The sequence below is a fragment of the Larimichthys crocea genome, chromosome XIII, assembly GCF_000972845.2.
Source record: "Larimichthys crocea isolate SSNF chromosome XIII, L_crocea_2.0, whole genome shotgun sequence".
Taxonomy (NCBI): Eukaryota; Metazoa; Chordata; class Actinopteri; family Sciaenidae; genus Larimichthys; species Larimichthys crocea.
In genome coordinates, this window is record NC_040023.1 from 40,267,546 (window position 1) to 40,284,670 (window position 17,125).

The 17,125-nt window shown below is 40.4% G+C and overlaps 1 protein-coding gene across 1 annotated transcript; it reads right to left on the reverse strand.

The window, feature by feature from the left end:
- Positions 1–4,049: 4,049 nt before the first annotated feature.
- grinaa (glutamate receptor, ionotropic, N-methyl D-aspartate-associated protein 1a (glutamate binding)) lies at positions 4,050–16,898 on the reverse strand. The gene is made up of 7 exons (XM_010737921.3): positions 16,744–16,898; positions 9,225–9,567; positions 8,662–8,777; positions 8,346–8,546; positions 7,305–7,433; positions 6,679–6,822; positions 4,050–5,923 (listed from the first exon to the last, which is right to left on the reverse strand). Exons 2-7 carry the CDS (start codon positions 9,526–9,528, stop codon positions 5,774–5,776), a joined length of 1,044 nt encoding a protein of 347 aa, XP_010736223.1. The 5' UTR covers positions 9,529–9,567; positions 16,744–16,898; the 3' UTR covers positions 4,050–5,773.
- Between the last annotated feature and the right edge of the window lie 227 nt (positions 16,899–17,125).

The window sequence follows — 17,125 nt, forward strand, 5'->3', positions numbered from 1 at the left end:
CAAACTTAAAATCAGCTAATTCTAAATCAAAAAGGATTCTTTGGTATTAAGGACAGACCAGAGATGTTATAAAGTACACTCACGTATACATGTGTTCAAACATAACAATACAGGCATGTCTTGCTTGATGTCTCCAGCCTGCTAAGTTTGGACAGTAGTTGTTGGTTTACTGGCAGCAGCCATCCCATGAAGGAAGTGAACTCATACTGGAGGATGTCTGAAGCCTTCACCAGTGGCTTCATGGTGGTACAGTACTCCCTTAGGAATGCAACTTCTGCAGGACTCAACCTGTAAGATACAACAACAACAAAAATTAAACTGAGAATAATATGTTTTGTGTTCTTATTAATTATTAAAAGACTGTGACAGAGAGAGAGAGAATGAGTGGTGGGCGGCATTTATGACCTAGGTGGAGACCTTGCCAGGTGTCAGCAACTTGCCTTAACAACCTTCCCTGACTGCCAGCTCCTGCAGGGAGTGATCACCTGCATCATGACGAGCAGAAAGGGCAGAGGTCGTAACAAATTTTACTCACATTTTGCCACGTTTTGTTGAGTCTGCTTCTTCTTCATCTTCTTCTGCTTCATTTTGTGCCCCAAAAATGTGGAAGGCCTTAAGGAAGTTGGATCCAAACGCATTAAGAAAAACATTTAACCACAGTAATCTTTGATTGTTTAGCATAGTATGAAAGAGTGGTAAATTTGGTGATTGATAGACGAGTATCTGGCCAATGATATTGATAAACTGATATATCAGTCTAGTGCTATATGTCAACAGAGATGCGGCTCAGCACTGTGTGCCAGGTTTTTCAAATTAAAAACAGCTCACCTTATACAGTGAAATTACTGCAGTGATATGACTAATTTGAGGCAAGAGTGTAAACAGATGGCACACACATGAATACATTCGGTTTCAGTTTTGCAGACTTATCTTAGCCAAATTAATAACCTTAACACATGAAAAATAAGAGAGCAATATCATACAAGTATAGTTGTAGAAGCTCCTACCGTTCTTCATCATTGCAGTCTTTTTGAATTGCATTTGGTTTTGCATTTGGTTTTGCATTTGGTTTTGCATCTTGCTCTGTCAGATTAGAAAGGAAGGGAGGGAGGAAAAGTTACATGTGCAGAATACGTGGCTTAGTTGTTAAAGAAGGAAACCACTCTTCGAATTCTGGAGAAGAATTTTCTGACATTTCGAAACTTCTTCCTCTGCACAGTAGACTGAGTGGCAGCTGCAGCTCCATCATTTGTGAGGATGTTGGCTGCAGCTCCATCAACTGCAGCTGCAACGTCACTGGCAATTGGCCCATAGTCAGTAAGTTCAGAGAATTGAGCTGAAGTAGGAGCAGCACCAGACTCTTCGTACCAGAGTCCATCATGCCAGCTACTGATGGCTGATAATCCTGCTGACATATCAAGGTTGAACATCTCACCCTCTGAGTGTCCATCACTTGAATCTACTTCACACAGACTAGGAGTAGGTGAAAGACTGTCTGAGTCTCCACCACTGTGATAACTGTAGACTGGCACAATATTGTCTTCATCAGTAAAAGTTAGACTGTCAGAGCTTCTCATGCTGGATGGTTGTACAGAGCTGAACTCTCAACATCTGCATTGTCAGCACTGGAGCGTGGATCTCCATCAGTGCTGCTGTCATTAGAGCAGTCTGCATTGTAACCAATCAAACTGTCTTCACTGATGCAGCTGTCAGTGTCTGAAGATCTGTCCTTCTTAGTGTATTCATCTTCACTTATGTTATCTTCGCCATCTATATCTTCATCACCATTGCTCTCAATGCCGGCTTGTTCTGCACTGGAATTCTCAGGAATAGAGCCAGCTCCCGCCAATTCTCAGGAATAGAGCCAGCTCCCGCCAGTGTCAGTGAACAATAGCTTTCCATGCCACTGTCACTGAGAGACTCGTCCGATTCAACCAGATGTTGGGAATAATACATGATCTGAAGTGCCTCATCATCATGTGAGCAGGTGGCCATCATGTCTACCAGATGAGCCATTGAAATAAAAGGGTTCATCATGGCTTCCCTGGGAGTAGCTCTTGTCTGAGGATCCAGATTTAAACATGACTTCAGGAGGCTTAGAAATGCCATCCTGTCCTGGTACTCAACATCCTTTCTTTCTTCTGGGTAGCTTTGTACGGCATCATCCAAGTTCTCGTTCTCGCCTGATTTCGGGTTCGACACCTGTTGTCTCTTCATACTCATCTGGTGACTTCAGTCTCCATCCGGGACTGGAATCATCTTTCTTGCTGAAAAATGTTGATGTGTATTTTCCAGCACTCAGCACACTGTCATCAGGCTGACCCAGCAGGTGCACTGTGGTTCTCATCCAGTCATATGGACAGTAAGGTAGGAGGTGGGCACCAAAATACATAAATGCCATAACGCATCCCACTCCCCACATGGCCATGGCTTCAGAGAGAGGGAGCCCTAAGGCCACCTCTGGAGCCTGATATGAAAGAGGCTGTATAATCATTCCGACCTGCACTTCACTCACTCGTTGGGCCAGTCCGAAGTCAATAAGCTTCAGTTTGAAAGGATGATCCTTATAATTTACGAATATGATGTTATCCGGCTTCAAATCCAAATGGAGGATGCCAATGCTCTTCAGGGCATCAAATGCTACCAGGAGCTGGTGGGTTATAGGGCGGATTTCATTCAGATGCATTGTTCTCTGCTGCTCCATCATCAAGTCCAACAAGCTCTTGTCCAGCATTTCAAAGGTCAGGCAGGAGAGGTCGTGGAACCTGAAACCTTCAAAGAATGCTACGATGTTGCTTTTGTCTGGATCCAACATTGTCAAACATTGGGTCCGATCCGGCCCATGAGATGACTGCAAAGTGTAAAAATTACGTTAAGGAAAACATCGACTAATGAATAAATAATAAAATAAAGATAATTCTAATGAGCATGAAAAAGTTTGATGTACACAAATGATTTTTTTTATTATTTGAAATTATTATGAGGGCTGTGGAGCATTTTGTAGAATTGTACTTTAGTATAGGTTTTACAAACATGGAGATACTTAATATTTTTGACACATCAGCATCACATTGTCATAAGTATAAGGACTTAAAAAAGAATATGCAAGAAAATGCATCTTTTCCGCAGAAGGAACCAGGTGGACTTGGAGGAAATCACTGCTTTCTTTATTCTCGTAATATTTACAACTTTAGTCCATACTGGACTTGAACCGTTCAACCTCCAAGTCCCTACAGACCTCAGTGTAGAATAATAAACACAAAAAAAATGATGTAATAATAACATGTAAACATGTAAATAAACGTGTAAAGTAAATAAAGTGATTGTCCTGTTGCAGAGCATTTTACTGTTTTTACTTTTTACTTCTGACTAAATTCATTTCAGGATTTTTCTTTATTCAGCTTAAAATAACTTTTCATAAGAATGGATATTACCATGTTATAAGGAGGACTTTTCTGTCCACATTTAGTGAGATGTCTTTTTGCCCATACCAGCTGCTACTAAGAGATGATCTTCATTTATTTCTTTCATTGTTACTAAAACTGCAATCAACCATGTTTAGGTTAGTGTTCTTATTGGAAGACGAGCATTAATGACAGTATATAATGTCTATGTAATATAAAGTACAAACATCATGCTTTGTTGTAAAGCACTTTGTAACAGTGTTTTGTAAGGTGCTATAAAATAAAGTTTATTATCCTGATTTTTAAATACAAACCTGACATTAAAAAAAACTCTAAAGTTCTAAATAACTTAAGAAATGTGACGGATGTGACGGAGCTCTGTTACTGATAACCAATGTTTGGCAATGAAGTCAAACATATCTTTATATATTATATATATTATATTGTGGATTTAGTGGTCAGCCTCTTGTAATTACAATCAAAAACATGCTGGTGTATTTCATGAGAAAAAATGTGTTCACGGGATGGAGCATGTTCTTCCTTATCTGATGTGTGGTTTCCTGCCAAACAGTTGAAACATAAATGAATACACAGAGTTCGACACATTTACATTGTGTAAGTTTTAATGAAAAGCGAACAGCAGTGTAGAGGATTGCGGTTCCACTTTAATTTAATGCAAATATACAATGCAAACATACCTACAAAGCCCCAAATTACTTTATCTATACACATCAAACCACTAAGGAGATCTATATACACATACACGTTAGTTAGATACAAACACAAGAGTTAAAAAAAAGTTTAACAGGGTTGCCAAACAACACTGTGTCGCTCCAGAACAGGAATACCTGTACAGTGTGCATTATCAGCACATGCAAATAACAGAAGGTCATGCAAGAGATGAAAAAATCAAAACAGAATGTACACAATAAAAAATTTTTTGTCCATGTTATCATTCAAGTTGTGAGTGTGTCAGAGTACTCTGGCTTCCAGTTTCCAGTGTTTATTCCTTTTGCCTGTTTCACTTTGTGAGTGTACTTGGTATGGTTTCATAAAGAACTTAAATAATGATGTGTACATTTCCAAACAACAGTCTGTTTGTTTTCTTCAATGCCAGCTTATAGCCATTTCAAAGCAACCCTGTTATCTACGTTAAGCTCCAATAAATAGACACATTACAGGTTATATTTCCTTCATGCTTGGTGTCCACGAATTCAGAAGTTCTGAAACTTAGATCAGCTCTTTACAAAAGTGGTCAGAAATGCCAATACCTCAATATCATTTCACATTAGTTGTAATGAGTAAAAAATAAATACAGCACTGAATTGTCACATCACGTTAATGACTAGATGAGAGGAAATTAGTGAGGACAGTAAAAGACAGGGGTACGCCTCAGCTTTGGGATCACAGAAACCATTTCAGAACAAAAGTTTGGCTTCCTTTTGAAAAGATATTCTGTAAGAATATATAGCTTGTATTGTATTGTATTGTTTATGTTTGTCTACATCCAACATTTATCTTCATTCTTTTGCCATTAAAAGGTTTTAGTTATTATACTGGGTAAGCAAAGTTCTGATATCAGAGCATATTTTTCCCAAAAAGCAACACATCCATATGAATCACTCCAGCATGCCTTTCAGGGGCAGGGGGAATATTGGCATCATATACAGTAATACACATAACTATTTACAGCCGTGAGAAGCAAGCTAGAGGAATTCCTCTGGTAGTTCTAGAGAATCATATCACATCTTTAGTGGTGTTTCCAACAATGCCATGCAGAGTTACTTTACACCAGCAGGCTGAAAGGGAGAGATACGTTTGGGAAAACAGACAGATTAAAGGAGATGGGTATTTCTAGCATCTTCTTCTCTTCAGGCAAAGCTGGTTTACATCAATATTAAGCGCTACCAGTACCTTCCCCACTCTTTTTCCTGTTTAATCTCTGCAGTGAGGCTAGGCCGAGTGCCAAGCACCCACAGGATGACATGTTTTATACTGTATGCGCTGAGCCAAACTGGAAGTTGGGCGGTAGGTAATGTAGACGTTTGTTTTAGTAAAAGCAAAGGACAGTAACAGCAAGCAGGGTGGTCAAAACCGAGGAAAAGACAGATCATTACGATCTGTCGTTAATGGCAAGATTTGTGGTAGATAGTGTCCGTCTCAGCTGCATTTCCTCCACAGTGCAACTATCTCTTTAGAAAAAAAAAAAAAAAGAACGTGTGTGTGTGTGATAAGAGAGGAAACGATGAGTATGTGAAAAAAAATTAAGAGATATTAGACAGACTCAGAGAGAAAAGGGAATGTTAGCAATATTTCTCAATAAAGGGAAGCATTCTTTATCCCCCTCCTGCTCTCTTTTGAGGTCAGGCTCATTCACGGGAGCGGCCCACGATAGCCAGGATGTAAAGGAAAATGTTGATGATGTCGGTGTAGAGGTTGAGGGCAGCAAAAATGTACTCCTCTGGACTCAGGGCCAGCTTCTTGTTGCCCAGAAGAAGCTGAGTGTCCACAGCCAAAAACTGCAGAGAAGAAAAAAAAGAAAAAAAAGAGTGGCATTAGTCATTTCTAGTAATATTATAAACCATGTAGCTGTGTTTGGGCACCTGACATTGACTCCCTGGGTTATCTTTCATCATCTGATGGGTACCTGAAGTACCACCAATGCAAGCTGTTGTCAGTTTAAACGGCCCACGCAATGATGAGCGTTAGTAACACCATCCTTTCACGTTAGGCTTCACAGGTTGTTTTTTAAATTCTACTCGTCTCTTCTTTTGGTCCAACCTGCATATAATCTAATCTTCACAGTGTTTTAACAGATGTTTTGGTTGATTTCAGCTCTTATAACACATGATCAAATATTCAGATCTTAATAACAAAGTCAGTGTTCCACTTTCCTCTTGCAGGCCATAAATATTTTTCCTACCCACGTTGTTCTTTACTCCAACATTCTGCAGGTTTAATTATCCCTTCTTGAGCAGAATACACACATCTGGAAGGTGGAAATCCGTCTGTATGCCAGCTGTCTATTAACTGTATCCAGACGAGTGGACGCCATTACCCCATAAATATCAAATTACCCAACTGGATAATGAACTTCCAGATTAGACCTTTGATGAAATTTACTGCCCATGCTCATGTAATTATATCCAAGTGATCATTACTGTTCAATCAAATCTGGAACGTGCAAGTGAATACAAGCAACAGCCACTGGAATTATAAATGAAGAGAAAAGGATGGCCGTTATCCTCGGATACCATACAAGTGTGACACTTACGCAGGTGAAGAGCAGAGCCCCCAGTGACGCGTAGACGATGTGCAAGATCCTGTTGCGGAAGAAGATGCAGAGAATGGAGAAGAGCAACAGCACGATGAGGCACACGAACAGCACGCCTCGACAGGAAGTGAAGTCGTACTTGCTCTGTGGTGAAGAAGGGGGAAAAAACAGGATGTTGGAAAATATGAGCTGTGATAAGACATAAGACCCAGCACTTTAAGGACGCAGGGATTTTAATTCAAAAGTAAAAAGCTGTCCAAAATACTCAGCCAAGTTACAATCTTTAGTCATAATCACTCACAATATTATAATAACAGTTCTAGGTTGTAAATTTTTCATTTTCATTGAAAGTCTGGTCTGTGATACAGTGTGAGAGCCCCACATCAGCACCTTTAACTGTGTTTCTGAGCTAAGTGATATGTAAACAGTTTATGTGAATAAAATATGTTCAGTGTATCCACCAATAAACAGATGAACTACAGAAGATTAAAAAGCAGTGAGCTATATTTGTAAAATTATGAGATCGCTGTGTAAGAGTGTGTGGGATGAAATGGATTGCCCACCGTACTGTGGGTACGTGACACATTTAAATTCATTTATTCAAGCAGCTATTTGTGTGCACTGACCTGTAGTGAGAAGAGGACGACGGTAAAGCAGACCACTGCGGTGATGCCCACAGCCATGATGACAGTCTCGGTGTCATAGAAGCTGGCGATCATGCCCACCATGTAGGAGAGGCTGAGGGTCAGGATGGACTGAAAGACACGGACAACACACAGGCAAGTAAACACACTTTACATGTTGTAGGTTCAGGTGACAGTTTCAAAGCAGTAATTTTGAAGGAAATCCAGTATTTAAACTGTATGTAGTTTGTGTCAAAGTGATCTACAGCCTGCCTGTTTGAAATGTTTTCATTAGCTTTATTTCACACTTAAATACTGAACACATACTAATGCTGAATCACCCTACACTACAGTCCTATTTCACAGCAGACCTTCTGACCTGAAGGAAAAGAACAGGTGTCACTAACAACATTAATGACTGCTCTGCTCTATTTGTTGTCTCAGTGAGTCATGAGACTGTGATAGTGATCCAGCATGCACTATACCAGCACCCTGCAAGTGAAGCTGCTACCTAGATGGAATCCAGCCACCATCAGTTTCATTATTTACACGTGTGTTTTTCCTGCTGTGACATGTCACGAAATCTGCTGTATTTATCTGAGCTGTGTTTTAATCCACTTACCCATGGCACTGGCTCAGTGCAGGTAAAATTACCCAGAAATGAATGGTTGCCAAATGAATGCCATGTCAATACTTTCTGCAAGCTGATTCACCTTCCAGCTGCAGTCCTGGCTTCATGCCTCATGTGCCTTCAAGACAGAACGCGACAAATGCAGCACTGTGCTTCGAAACACATTATTTTCAATGGCTTGCACAGCACAGCTCTGGCTGAACTTTGGCTGCAGGGCACACCCTTTGTGGGCCTGTGATAGCGGAAACATAGATCTACTACAATCTATATGGTGTTTATTATAGATCAGTGCTGGAATTGAACAGACTCACAAACAATGACTCGTGTGCATATTGTACATCAATATGGCACACAAAATGTATGCATGACTGAAATCTGCTGACTTATCTTGTCTGTTTAGACAATGTTCTTACCAGTGCAACCAAGTTCCAGGGGTGCTTGCGGCGGAAATCTCCACAGCAGCTGAGGACGATCAGAGACACGAAGAAGACTGCGTAGGACACGTAGTATGTCCACGGATTACGTCTCACAAAGTACTTGGCCTCGTCGACAAAAGTGAAGACGGCTACGAAGGAGAAAGTGACCATCAGCTGCACTGTGAGTACCGAGAAGACCTGGTGAGAAAGAGGAGAACGGAAGACATTTCTAGGTTTAGATTAACACATTAGTCGCTACGTTTCCTTCTTTGTCAGACCCATGTCATCTATTTGGCACGGAGAAAAGACCTACTTTTCTGATGAAGGCTTGTCGGATGCTCTTGTCCTCAAAGCCAGAGTTGGTAAACTCTTCGTTGTCATAGTAAGATGGAGGCCCATCACCATGGTAACCAGGGCTGTCAGCAGGACCTAGAGAACAACAACAACGACTATTGAAGTTAAAAAAAAAAAAAACTAGGCTAAACAAATGGACACATCTGTGGAGTTGTCAAAATGCTATGATTGAGGTATCTTATTGATTTGCCAGCCATATGTGCTACAATATGTTTTATATGTGATGAAAATAAGCTTACACAGTTGTTTTAGTTTTATTAAAGCTGGAATATTTGACATGGAAACAGCTTCATGGAGCCAAGAAGAAACATTTTAAGTAAATAATAAGTAAAGTTAACTTGTAATGTAATAAATGAACTTGAGCTGAGCTCATTGGTTTTTGCCAAAGGAAGTGAAAACTAAGTAAAAGCAGAGTAAAACAATACAATGTGTTCACGTTTGCAGAGGTACCGCCCCGCTATAGTCTAGAAAGAGAAAATTCTATTCATGAAATGCCTCACATCTTTACTTCTTAACACTCACCGATAGGGTCGCCGGGAAAGCCTGGCTGTGCGTGTCCCTGCTGATAAGGCCCCTGGGGGTAGGGTCCCTGTGGGTAGGGCATCTGAGGGTAAGGCATCTGAGGGTAGGGGCCCGGTGCGAAACCTGGGCCTGCCTGGGGGAAGCCTGGCTGTCCATACCCGGCTGCTGGTGGATACGGTCCCCCTGGGGCTTGGCTGTAGTTGGGAGGGGGCATGCCGAAACCTGGCTGAGGGGGTCCATAGACATTGTTGTGAAGTGGGTTGGCCTCACCCATGATTGGGTATCCACTCTTGTCCTGAGACATGGTGTGGGGGGAAAAGGCTCACTCTGCTGCTGGAACAATCTATGAGAAGGAAAGCAGAATCAGGTTTAGTTCACTTAAAACATCTGTATGAAGCACAAACATAAAAGAAACAGGTGAGACGATGAATTTCTACGTCTTTATTATATTTCCCAGAAGGAAGCGGAGAAAAAGTAATGACGGTACAATATCTAGGCCAAACTGGCAAAGACACACTGCATCTGACTGATTAAAAAGGTGACAGGGAATCAGACGATACAGCAGAAAGAGAGGACAGCGGTATGAAGCAGAGCTACAGCACTTATGCAATACTATTTTATGCTATTTTATCAGTGTAGTCTGCTAAAATATACATTTTGTTTAGATAAAATATGATTTGATTGATCTTCATGGGGACCTCTGAAGAAGTCAAAGAAATATGGACACTGATACTGAATCTTCTGAGGCTTGCACATGAAAACGTGATACACATAAAATATTAAAAGCATTGTTTCGGACACTCAAGTGGAGAAGGGAGAGAAGAAATGTATGAGTCATTTACTACATCCTGTGACATTTCACAGAAAATCAGATAGTGATAGTGATCAGGTTAGAGAGTCATCAGAAACATCAGATAAGACACTTGCGTCATGCTAAGGAACGGTTAAGGGAGGGGCATTTGACTCAGTGTTTCTCATTTCAGCTCTATAGAAACGAAAACTCCCAGTCAGACAATAATTATCTAGTCTCTCAGTCAGGGTTTAGTTATAATTATGGACTGACACTGACTAAAGATTAAATACTGAATTTAAAATGTTCATTAGTGGGTATACTGGCCATTGTGGATGCACATCTCTCAATAAAATTGAACCATCAGGTATTCAGCCAAGCCAGCGTCTAAACAGTATTTTACATTTTAAAATGTTTAAAAGGAAATCTCATGTCATGTAATCACTATTCATAGCTACGTATCTACTGGTGTGTTCATGACTATACTCCTGTTGTTTTCTAGAGCACAAAATCGTTTACAAAGCAACAACAAAGTTCGTTATAGATTATGATTATTTTGCTCTCAAAGTGCACCTGTGCCACAAAAAGTGCCACAACCACAGACAGAGCTGACTGCACAGACAAGAAAAAAAAATAATAATAATAATAATGATGTACTACTTGACTGCGTTGAGTATGAATTTGATGTGCACCTAGATAATAAATCATGAAACCACACTGTAACTTTATTTGTGTGACCCAAAACTCCCTCACCCTGTTGGGTTTATAAAAACAGTGCTCCCACTTTGACTGTCACTTAGGGCTGCTGATTATTCTATTTCATTTTTCTGTTTATGAGTTTGCCAGAGACTAACATGCTGTCTAAAGTGTAAAACTCAAATATGTTTAGTTTATTAGAACATAAAGCAAAGTAAAGCTGCAAATCGTCATAATAGGAAAGATTCATTTTGAAAATGAAATTTTCGCTTTCTGTCAACCGGAGGTGGGTGATGAAGAAAATTTAGAGGCAGAAATGAGTGAACCCCCGAACTGTGGTATTATGCAACTTTCCAAATAACAAAGTTCAACCTGAGGTTTCCTGAATCTTTTTTACTCTAACAGTAAAAATAGGGGATTCATGTGACTGAACCTGATCTCAAAGGAAACTTACATTCATACCTCCATAAAACTGTCACACACTGACTCTGAGGCCGGAAGACATCGTGAAGCAGGGATGGATGGTGCGAGAGAAAACGGGATGGGGAACACTGACCACTGAGCTGCTAACAGTGTTACCATGGACGCAAGTGTAGCCTTGGTAACCAAATGTATTATTAATCTGCTTTGCTTCAGGAAGACACCTGATATATTGACCATTACTGCAGTGTCCCATCCCCCACATGACTCCGTGCACAACCGGTCAACAGGTCTCTGTGCCATTTATATTGCAGTCTGTAATGCTAATGAAGCATCTAGAGTAGATGAATGACACAGGGCGGCACAACAGAAAACAGAAATCTCTCTGTAGTGAGGGCAGATTTCAAATGTGCTGTGCAGGTTTCATATAAAAGGCCTGCGGTCTCCTGAGGAAAGATTCTGCTGAGCAGGATTGGAGCCAAAAGCCATTCGGCTGATTGCTGACTTTAAAAGATGACAGAGCTTGAGTAGACAGTAGACTGACTTCACAGTGGTGCATAGACCAGTGCTGTTTAGAATACAGCTTGAGGATATTCATGGTACAGATGTGTATAGCGTGCATACATGCCAAAACACACTCTCAGTCCTGTTTCTCATAATCCCTCCATCCAACTCCTTCCCTCCTTTCAGGCCACACTGAATTAACAGCGAGTGTTATGCAACGCTGCTCTATTTCACCCTGGCAAATCACATCCAGACTCCTGTGTGTGTCCTCATGATCCCTGTCTGTCCATCACTAGTACAGTGCAGTGAGACACAGCAGACAAACATGACGAGTGCCGGCTCTGACAGTCTCCATTAAGATCATAACAGATTACAATCCTTATCGGAGAAGCCAAATCCCAATGCAACATTTGCCCAAGGCAACCATGGTTGTGTAAGGGCGGCATACAGTACACAGAGTGCAGCAGTTTCACTGAATTACTTTAAAAATCAACTTATGTATCTGTAAATGTTTCACTGTAGTCTATCTTCAACGATCACTCTTTTGATCTGATTGACCAACTCAACCCTACTCAGCTATTCTGTAACACGTCAACGATTGTGTTCGCTTGCATCACACAAGACAGGACACGTGTCAATTGATCAAACTAATCATGTGACACACACAGTTCAAAGCATGTGATCCCCACCCTATCCAATGTCCATGAAAAGCATTTAAGTATGGCATCCATGTTAGGGCTGAGGTTTCTGAATTTTATTGTTAACTGTTAGTTGATGACGCAGTGTATTATTAATTATTATAATTCCATTAATCTGTTAGCTATGTAACGTCGGAAAAAAATGACTTCCTTTGGCTCAAGGTAATCATCAAATTGCTTGTTTTTCAACAGTGAGAATCTCAAAGAAGATCGTCACATGACAACAAAAAGCAGAAACACGCTGACTGAGGAGTTATATTTTGTACTTCGCTTTAAAAATGACTTAAGCGATAAATCAAAATAGTGATTTTTCTTAGGTTGATCAATTATTAAACGCGGTTACATACTGCATAAGGTCAGAATCTCCAAAACAGGTTGGACAACAGAAAGAAGTATTACTGTGCCAGTTTTCATCCATATTTCCAAACTGTAGCAAAAGCTTAAGATTATCTTGTAGGTCATGTTTAACAGAAGTGATCTCATTTTAAAGTCCTGAAATAATATACACTGGTCTGTTTGTAGCATTTCATCTGTGCATGATGGATTACCTCCATAATAACACACCACGCTGTTGTGAGAATGGGACATTAATGACAAAACATGTGCAAGAAGTCACGACAGCTGGGTCAGCAGAGACAGCAATCATCAAAGATTGATACATGTGTCGGCAGCCACTGAAAAAAGGAACTGATTTAAAAACTGAGAAGTGTAAAAAAAAAAAAAAAAAAGTGGTCTTGCACAAAGAAAACCAACAGCGTTTCAAAGTAAAAAAGGTTATGACACTTCTGTCAGGATGTTAAGTCATCTGTCAGACAAGTGCACAATACCAATTGAACGACCGCAATAGTTTCACTTCTCTCTCTTGCAAAGGTGGTGAAATTCAATCCAGTCAGCACAGTTTTGTTTGAGAGTGGAGAGTCCGTTTGAGGCACTGTTTGGACAGCTTTACAAGCATTACATGGGAGATTTCAAATCCTCTTAGGAGAGACGCCCCGACGCTGTGGATAAAGGCAGTGCCACCATCCCTGGCTTCTGCTGATAGCCATCGCTCGGGGGAATTAGGTTAAAGGGGGGATTCAGTGGGCTAGCCAGAGAGCCACGTTAACACAATTAGGCTAGTACAATACCTCGACAGACCCATATATAACATGCTATGTGCATGCCTGAGCAACGCCAGGATGCAACAGGAAGCGCCGCACAAAGCAGTGGGGCCTACACAGAGGTTGCGCTGTGATCTTTGATGGAGGATGACATAGAGTCATTTCAAAGATTAATGATGCGCTCGTCGACAAAAGAAAGCTTTCTAAAAGCTAAAATGCTGTTTCCCGGCAATGATGCATGTGGAAGCCAATGGGGAGTTCACATGGTTGTTTCTCACAAACACAGAACCAACTGAATGCTCATCAGACTCCTCAAAGCAATCAGTGCATAATAACATTTTGGAGTCCTGTTATTAAATTGTCACTTTGACCACCTGCCAGATAAATCCCACACTCTGTTTCACTGTCAGTCTGTCTATCTGTCAGCCGATGCAGCAGTCTGGCAAGATATTGTCATCGTGACACGCCGTGTCAGCAGCAGCTCTGGTTATGTCAGACCTGCGGACACCTCGTCTTGTGACAGATGGCTGCACTTTAGGTAGGTTAGTATGGCAACATACTGCTGCCACTGTGAAAGAGATTTTAATCTGTATTCAGAACAGGACAGATTTATTAGCTAACCTCGAAAAGGAAAAGACTTTTCAAATTGTTATAGCAATAACATGAAAGTGTGTATATTAAGCTTATCTTATATGGGATAAATATATATTTCAAAACTGAAAAAAAGGGGTTTTAAAAGAATAAAACTGAGGTTTAAAGACTTGTTTTCATAGGCTGAACAAAAATTCAAATCTCTGCAAACACAATTCTCTTTATAGAGTGTAAAAAGAGTTTCAAATTAGTCGCTGTTCTCTGAAACCTCCTGATCTGTTATCTGATAAACTGGTATCCATATGTTGAGAAAAGAAATTGGGAATCTGAAATGTAGGAAAGTGCAAATATTTAGCGGTTGTACATTTATACTGCAGACTCTTTCAGAGTTGAAAGCCGACAGAAATCATGTGACTGATGAGCAATTTCCCACGCGTCTCATGAAACACCAAATTTCATAAGTCAGCTGGGATAGGCTCCAGCCTCCCGCAACCCTGATGAGGATCAGTGGTTACAGAAAAGGGATGGATGGATGTTAAAACATGTTGGAGAAACACATGTAACAAATTATTATGTACTAAGTATTTTTTTCCTCTTGGCAGGGACACATTGCTAGTACATACATAGCATAGCCATAGCTCTAACAAAGCATGTCAATTCATCACTAGCTCAGAGCAGAAATCGACTATTCACTCCTGACAATGTGAAAGCAGTTGCCAATTTCAGGAGGCATTGTTGGCAAGACAGCTCGGCCTCACTGCTCTGGCCAATAGAAGCCCACAGATCCAAATCTTACCAACAGAACTCAACTGTAAGCAAAACAGGCTTATCCAAAATGCTCATACGCCCAAGCTGTCCAATTCTTGATCAACAGGAGAACGGAAGATGACAGGCACAATTAAAATGCTTTTTGTAGTATGAGGTGGTAATTTCCACGACTGCAATAGGAATTCATTCTTCATGGACTATGTTAGTCTGTTACAAAGCCAAATGGTGCCAGAACAGCAGAAACATCCACTAACCTCGCTCATTAGACTTCTCCTGAGCTTTTTCATCAATTAAATGATTACTCACAAGTAATAACTCTCCTGTAATGGCCAACGTTAATGAACAAAATCCCTCCCTGAACAGATCAAGAAGCTGCAAGCAGTTATTTACAAGGAGCCAACTTCAAATTGTATTATAAGGAGAGAAACTTAGGGGAAGAACTGTGATGAACGTCATGCTCATGTATATAAAAAGCCAGATTTGGATTAGATAGCATTCTTGGAGATGGCTTTATGCTGAGATAGCAACTACATATACATACATTACAACAGGATATGGATAATAGTGTCAAATTGAGGTATCTAGATCTAAACTGTCCATCACAATCTAGGGAGACGTCTTGAAATGTCTTGTAGTGCCTGACTAACTGCGCAGAAACTCCTCCTCCTATCTTCATTCATGGTGATATATACAGAGAAAAGAGGCAAATCCTCACATTAGAGAAGCTGGAAATATGTAATATTCAGCATTGTTTATTTAAAAAAAAGGTTTAACAGATTATCAAAATAGTTTCCAATTAACTAACACAATAATTGATATATAAATTACCATAGTAGAGGTACAAGAGAAACAGTTGGTGATCAAAATATTTGCTGATTATTAATAGCAAACCAATTTTCCCCAACAAACAAACAAACAAGAAGTCAGAGAAGAACAGAGAGGCTGTTGATCTTCCTTTCAAATATAAAACTACAGTTAAAACTTAAAAACACATTCAGTCTATTATCATAGGAAAGCAGTAAATGCAAACTGAATGAAACATGACTAATCGCTCCTCAAAATAGTTGCTGATCATTTCTTTGTCAACTAATCGTTTCAGTTATATAAACATGTTTGTGACGGTCACATTAATCATTTACAGTTGGAAAGCACCACATGAATTAATTATATATAGATATAATATAATAGAAAAAATATATATATATAATATATATAAAAAAAAAAAAAAATAGATAGAAAGAGAGAGAGAGAGAGAGAGAGAGAGAGAGAGAGAGAGAGAGAGAGAGAGAGAGAGAGATGGATGTACAATGACTTAGAACACGTCTAAACGCAGTAATGTGGTCCAAACAGGACGTGAAGACGTCTATTTAAAGACGATGCATGACTGGAAAGCAAAGCTGAAACATGAATCCAGCACATAAACAGTGAGGCTGCATGCTTTTTAACGGTACACCTGCAGCGGGCCAGCCTCCATCTAGGCCTCACCACCGCAGATAAATGCGACACTGCGATCATCTGTTACATCAAACACACACACACACATGCACAGGTCTCACGCTAACCAGTACGACACAGTAGAAAACACAGAGAATATATCAGAGATCAGACGATGGATGATCTAAGCTCGCCATGTTGAAGCCTTTAAATAAGTTGTTGTTGTTTTCCCCGGACGACGACCCCCCCCCCACCGCGCCCCCTGCACGTTTACACAGCTCAGCTCAATTTTTTTTTTAGTCATTTATGACTCATTATATCTAAATATGTGTAAATTCTCCTCTGTGTTTCATGTTTTCCTAAATGACCGTTATCCATATGTGGTGCTGTTAGGTGACAGTTGGCGACAACTGCTAACCGTCCTGCCGCTAACCACAACAGTGCTCGCTATCAGCAGCACGGCACATTGAAGACAGCACACCGCGCGTATTACCGTCTCCTGACTCCAGCTCTCTTACCTTTAATGTGTTTATTTCACAGCAGCTACCGTCAGCTCTCCCTCCTCCTCCTCCAGCTCGGACTGAGAACAACTGGGTCGCGAGCTGCTGCCGCTGCTGCTGACGCCACTACACCACGTCGCCACGTGACGCTGCGTGGGAATCGCCGGTTATCACGAAACGACACGCGGCTTTGATAATGACGCAGTGTTTTTTTTTGTTTTTTTTACAAAGCGTATCGCTGGAGATGTGCAGGTCAATGTATATATTTTGTGTTTTTTTTAAACTCACATTTATCTCACAGCTGTTGCTTTTCAGATTAAAATCTTACACAGAAAAAAACAATATATTATTTATTAGTTTCTAGCCTTTTAGGCTTGTAGCCCCTTACATAAAGTAGCCA